The 6015-nt window shown below is 45.0% G+C and overlaps 1 protein-coding gene across 1 annotated transcript in view; it reads right to left on the bottom strand.

Moving 5' to 3' along the window:
- SGPL1 (sphingosine-1-phosphate lyase 1) overlaps nucleotides 1-4778 on the bottom strand; it is a gene marked incomplete at its 5' end in the record, with an annotated part of 6331 nt that extends 1553 nt beyond the window's left edge. The window contains 6 exons of the mRNA XM_009705857.1: nucleotides 357-503; nucleotides 1140-1378; nucleotides 1632-1781; nucleotides 2840-2938; nucleotides 3406-3511; nucleotides 4690-4778. Coding sequence (XP_009704159.1) covers nucleotides 357-503; nucleotides 1140-1378; nucleotides 1632-1781; nucleotides 2840-2938; nucleotides 3406-3511; nucleotides 4690-4778 — 830 coding nt within the window. The remainder of the gene's footprint in view (nucleotides 1-356; nucleotides 504-1139; nucleotides 1379-1631; nucleotides 1782-2839; nucleotides 2939-3405; nucleotides 3512-4689) is intronic.
- Between the last annotated feature and the right edge of the window lie 1237 nt (nucleotides 4779-6015).

Here is a 6015-nt window from a genome sequence, read left to right as displayed (position 1 = left end):
CAGCAGGAAGATATGAAAAATAAATAAATAAATCTACAAACCCTCAGTTAACTAACATTGGATAAAGCCCTGGCTATTTATATTTTTCTGCTTGTATTAGAGGTAAACAGAAAGGCAGCCTCAGATATGTCCTCTGCCAGGCTCATTAAAATTACTATTGCCTTACCCTCACTGCAGTAACTGCTATATATCTGTCATTACAAAAGTAATTCCTTCTCTGCAGAGGAAAAGTCTATACACAATTTATCAGATACGGACAACATCACTCAGGAAATCATGAGAGCTACACAGCCTGAAGACAACTATCTTGCAGACCCTGGCTGGGCACATCGCTCCACTGGTCTCCACAAACTCACCTTGATGGGAACTGTAGGACATTTAAGTTCCACCCTTTTGCAGTTAAGAAATTGGATAATCGATAAATGTCAAAAGTGTCCGAACCAATGGAGAGGACAGACACCTCAGGTTTCCCAAAAATGAAGATGCTGTCAATTTTTCTCAACCTTGAAAAGAAAAAGGAGAAAAGAAGTGACTGACCAGGATTACAGGGCCCAGACATTCTGTCCATCTATCTGGAGCCTTAAAAGGAAAAGCTACAGAAGGGAACAGATGACAGTACACTCCTACCAAAAAAAAATACACAACCAGCCCAGGCCATTGGGACTTGCAAGAGGACTCAGGTCATTACCAGGCCCTGAAGTCAAGTAAACTCAGGAAGAAATGGAAAAGAGGGAAGACAGAGAGGCAAGGGACGACAGCGTAGCAGGGAAAATCAGCTTATCAGGTCACATAGTAAGATAAGCACCCCAACAAGAGAGTATAACCCTTTTTCTGTCATCCTTCCAGATACCATCCCCTCAGCCATGCTGAGGCAGAAGAAACTCCTGAAGCAAAGTCACTAAATAAAAATGCCTGCACCCCTCCTCTCTGTGCCTCTGGGCTATCTGGCACAGGGCAGTCCCTGGGTATAAACAAAGCATCTTCTCCCCTAACTGCCCAGTGGATCCCTACCCAGCAGGTAACATGCTATAGCTTCTCCAAGGAAAAAGAAATGTTGCAAGAGAAACAAAAGCAGTTTGAGAGAAAGAGTCCAGAACAGGGTTAAAAAGTACAATCAAAACACTAAGGCATGCACATACTCTGATTCGAGGAAACGAGCCGTTTTAATGATCCTCTTCGTAGCCTCAACGTAGCCCGATTCTCCTATGTGCAACAGAGTTGCCCAGCATGCAGCTATGATTCCACCAGGCCTGGAGCCCGCCACGGAGGGGGAGGCGTATATGCCCCCTTGCCAGTCAGGTGCTATAAAGAACTGGTAGCTCCTGTACTTCTTGTCGCTGTACAGCACCACTGAGGAACCCTTGGGAGCATAGCCATACTGCAAGGGGCACAGAAAGCGTTAAAAAGCAGCAAGAGGGCACAGGAACATATTCAAGCACTTACTGCATGCAGCCACCGAGATCCCATTTGCCCATAGTTTGGTGCATTGCACAAAGCATCTGAATAAAGCAGCCCCTACCCCTGCCCTTCAGCACTCCTCTGCAGAGCAGAAATGCCCAAAGGCAAGGATGGCATCAGGAATCTCTCCCCAAATATGAAAGCACTGGAAGACCTTTTTCTCCCCTTCTTACCTTGTGGGTATCAGCAGAAATGCTGGTCACACCTTTTACGCGGAAGTCAAATGGACGCTTTAGAGGGAACCCTGCCTTGTCCATGAAAGCAATAAGAAAACCACCCAGGCAGGCGTCGACATGTAAGGGGATTTTGTACTTCACTGCAAGCTGTGTGCGAACAAGAGATTCTGGTGAGTAACACACAATCAGGCAAGAAAATTACGTGGCTGGGGCACTCAAACTCCAGTCACCAAGAGGTACTCTGCATTTCACAATTAAATGTTTCCCCTGGACCCTTTGGAAGCATCATGCAACTCTCAAGTCATTGAGGATAGCAGATCTGGAAGGGCTGGCTACTTGTGGGATGCCATCTGCTGCCTTTCACGTGTGTGAAGATTGCCAGTGAGAGGAAAAACATCATTGCATTTTGGCAGTTTGCTGTATTTACCAAAGAGATGTGACAACATGGTCTGAAAGAAATATCTGCAATAAAGTGTAAGGGCGTGATCCAAATGAAAAGAAGGTCAGAGGCCCTGGCTGGTTACATACAAAATAAATAACCAGAGCACAGAGAGAAAAATCAAAAGGCGTGTTTGAAAAAATAAGATCCCAGCCCTTTGACTCCTATTCCCTCCACGCATTCCTCAGGCTTCTGCACCAAGTTTGCTACAACCAGTAGGCCCTAAATCAAAGCCTTTTTACCAGGTGGACTATTTTGCTGTTATTTCCTTTCAGGTACCAAAGAATGAGCCCTTCTGGTTGGTCTCGCAGTGGGTGCAGCAGAGCTCTAAGTCACATACACAATACACACCTTCAGTTACAGCAGAAGTTTATGGCACAGACTTGAGAGTTCAGAGACAAAGCACGCACAAAAGACTCGCTGCTTTGGCTTGCTATGACACACCACACGCACCAGCTCAAGTCTGAAATCCAGCCCCATGCTGGATTAACAGCTTTACAACAATGCCCAGATGTAACTTGCGGTATTTAAACCCCACCTTCTCACAGCAGTTAAAGAGTACAAAAAAAATAGTCCCATATTCCAAATTGTGTAAAAACCCCACTGTTTGTTAACACCTGATTTGAGGACAGTGATACCCTCCCAACCAGTCTGCTCCTCCCACCAGATTCACTGGTTGGCATCCTGGAACTCCCCTGCTCTTCTTGTACAGAAGGACATGCTGGTTTTATTGTTACAGCACCCAGAAGTCCCAGGGGTGCCTTACCTCTGCCACCTCTTCAATCGGGTCCATAACTCCATGAGGGAACTGGGGAGCAGAACAGACCAGCATGGCTGTGTTCTTTGAGATAGCTCTCCTCATTGCCTGAAGATTTAAAGAGAGAAGATGTTCACATTCCATTTACCAAGTGCCATCCTGCCAAAAAAGATAAAAAGTGAAAACATGCAACACCTGCGCTTAAAAAACAACATACAAAAGGCTATAGACAGCAATGAGCTACAAGCATCAGCAGAGTCATTTAACTCATCCACTTGGAAATACTAGAATATTTTTGTTCGCCCTCATCAGAAATCTGGGGTTATTTCTGAAATACATAAATTATTTGATTCCTTATAAATCACACAGGACAAAGGGATGGTTTATATCCAATTATTTCAAACAAAACCTTATCTGCAATGACAACCACTTATTCCGGCTGTTTCTCCTTATTTCCAGGAAGCATTCACCCCTCTCTATCCACTGATTTGCTACCTGGATAGGTAGATTTCTTGCCATTTGTGGTACAATGCTAATTTCCTACAGAAAGAGTGCTGTGCTGCCTAAAATGATACCTGAATATCCACTTCCATATCCTTGGTCAACGGTATGTGAATCAACTTCAGTCCAAAGTAGTGTGCTGCCTTGTCAAATGCTGCATGAGCACTCACCGGGACCAACCTAGAAAAGTAACAGATTGCATATGTCAACCCAGGCAGCACCTCAGCTTTACTGTGAACAGGAGGGGAAAGAGCAAAAAAAATTCAACCTGTAGATATTTCTGTGTGACAGAGAGGTCACAAACAGGCCAACTCCATGTTTCAACCAGCCAAAAGTCATACAGCCCCAAAAAAAAGAAAAAAGGTCAGGGAAGATACTCTCTGGGGCAGAAGAGAGGCCACATGCTGTTCTGAACTAAAATGATGGACACCCAATCTTGAAGAACCCAGAGAAAACCCATTAAAGTAAATCTATCCCACTGCATGGTCTTCTGTGAACCAGGAACAAGAAATCCAAAAGAAAGCTAATTTCTCGTCATATCAAACAATATTGTACCATCTCCAACCAGCCACCCGCCCTGAGGGGCGTGAGACAATACAAAAGGGAAGGAGCAGCATAAATATACCAAATGAACATAGCAGTTGCTGTCTCCCATCTTGAATGGCAGTGGCTGAGCAACTGTAATTAACCTTGTTTTCTGAGGTATCATGTCTTTATCAGGGCCTTTAATAGCATGCAAAAATATTAGAGAGGGAAGAAAAGAACTGCAGGAATTCAGTAGAAGATGAACACCACAGTGTTTCATCTCTTTTTACATTTTCCCCTCGTAAGCAATTAGCCAGAGAAATATTTTTGATGCACCATCTAGAAAAAACCACCACATTAGAGAGAGCAAATCCTTTATTAGCAGCGTAACGATTAGTTCAATTCCCCATTTCAGCTCCAACCAGCCCCAACTTTAGACCCAGAGTTTTCAGGCTAAACCCTCTTTGATCTGAATAAATCAAAACCCTTAAACACTTCAAAGGCCCTGACAATCTGTGCTCAAGAGGGGCCCAAAGCTGACGTGAGCAGGTTCTGCCCTAGAGCAGCATGCAGGTATTGCCAAAATATACCTGTACAGCATAGCTACCACAGCCCCCCAGCAACATTCATGCCTCCCAGGCTGCTTAAAGGTTCCTGTGCTTTTAACCCACGTTTCTCTCCAGACACAGATGGAGAAGAAGGTGGTAATGTGCTATGAAATGAAGGATTATTGAGGTCTAGTGGCCACCTCCACTCAGAGAAACACTAAATCCCACAAAAACCCCCCCCCACTAACTTTTTTTAAAAAAACAAGTCATGGAGGTATTGCTCACATTTCTGGCTGTTTGATGCCTCTCTCGTAAGCCAGGTCTCGGTACGCCTTGCAGGCCATCAGAATGCTCTCAGTTCCCCCAGATGTCATCTGTCACAAAGAAAAGAAGCAAACCAGAAAAACAACTGAGTACACGGATGTTGCTGAAGAGAAAACCAAGAAATGGATGCTGTCACAGCACCTCTTCCCAGAGATGCTTCAGAGGCAAGAGGCACAGGACAACTCAGGTTTTCAAGGGCAGCAGAAGCCACTGAACAACTCAAGGTAGCTTTCTGACACTCAGCTTGAAAGTGCACATTCAAGTAAATGTTGACTCTTCTAAAGGGGGACAGAGAAAGGGAAACAAAAAAGATACTCAACTCAAAAGCCTGACAAGAGGGAACCATACTGCACAGTCACTAGCTGGCAAACATGACCACACCTCATGAAACTACTAGTACCTACTTAGCTCTTCATTACCTGGGGATTGTTTATCTGGATTACAGATTAATTATGCCACGTATACAGAAACAACAAAGTTGATTCTGTATTAAGTCAACTGAAGTCCAGCAGGGTTTATGAGGTCTGGAGCAGTGCCACGCTGAGGCACAGAGCCAACTCAGGGTTGGCACCATTCCTGAGCTATAAAACCTTCCCAGAATGTGGAACACTGCAGAGCACAGAGCTCTCTCCCATCTTCTCTCTGCAGAGGCCAGCCTAGGACTGGTCAACACCAGGCCAGAGCTTGTAAGTCCCCAAGGACCCAAGAAATTTCACACCAGGAGGAATTTCTGAATTACTCTCCCCAGCAAGCCCCCCTGGTATCCACACAACCCACTACCCGAGCTGTCCCAGCCCTCTTTACCCTCACCATAGGAGAGCAAGGGAGTTTGCACCAGGAGGCAGAAGACAGGACAGTACATGCACAAGCTGTTCAATCAAGTTTATTGTTGCATACCAGAACTCAAGAGCTGTTGCAAATTTATAAATTAAACTCTTTACAGGAAGAAGTTCCTCAAGTGGGAGGACTGTATCTTGTTGGCCAGCCTTTAGAACTTCTGATATGCAGGGGACAGAAAAGTGTGTGGGCACAAACCTTTCAAAGTAAAATTTTAACCTAGTAAAATGTGAGGTTGGTTTTTCAAGCAGCCTGCAGGACTGACTGACTGCTATGCTGGGTGAGCCATAACTTGAGGATGGGGGGGTACCTGGGACAGGTATACAGAAGTGCAGGTGAAACACAGGAATCAAAAGCTATTTATAGCACTATTGCAGTTTAACCCCAGCTAGCAACCAAGCACCACGGAGCTGCTCACTTACTCCCCTCTCCCAGTGGGATGGGGAGGAG

Source organism: Cariama cristata, unplaced genomic scaffold, assembly GCF_000690535.1.
Source record: "Cariama cristata isolate BGI_N322 unplaced genomic scaffold, ASM69053v1 scaffold32948, whole genome shotgun sequence".
In the NCBI taxonomy this organism is placed as follows: Eukaryota; Metazoa; Chordata; class Aves; order Cariamiformes; family Cariamidae; genus Cariama; species Cariama cristata.
This window is presented reverse-complemented; position numbering and strand designations above follow the sequence as displayed.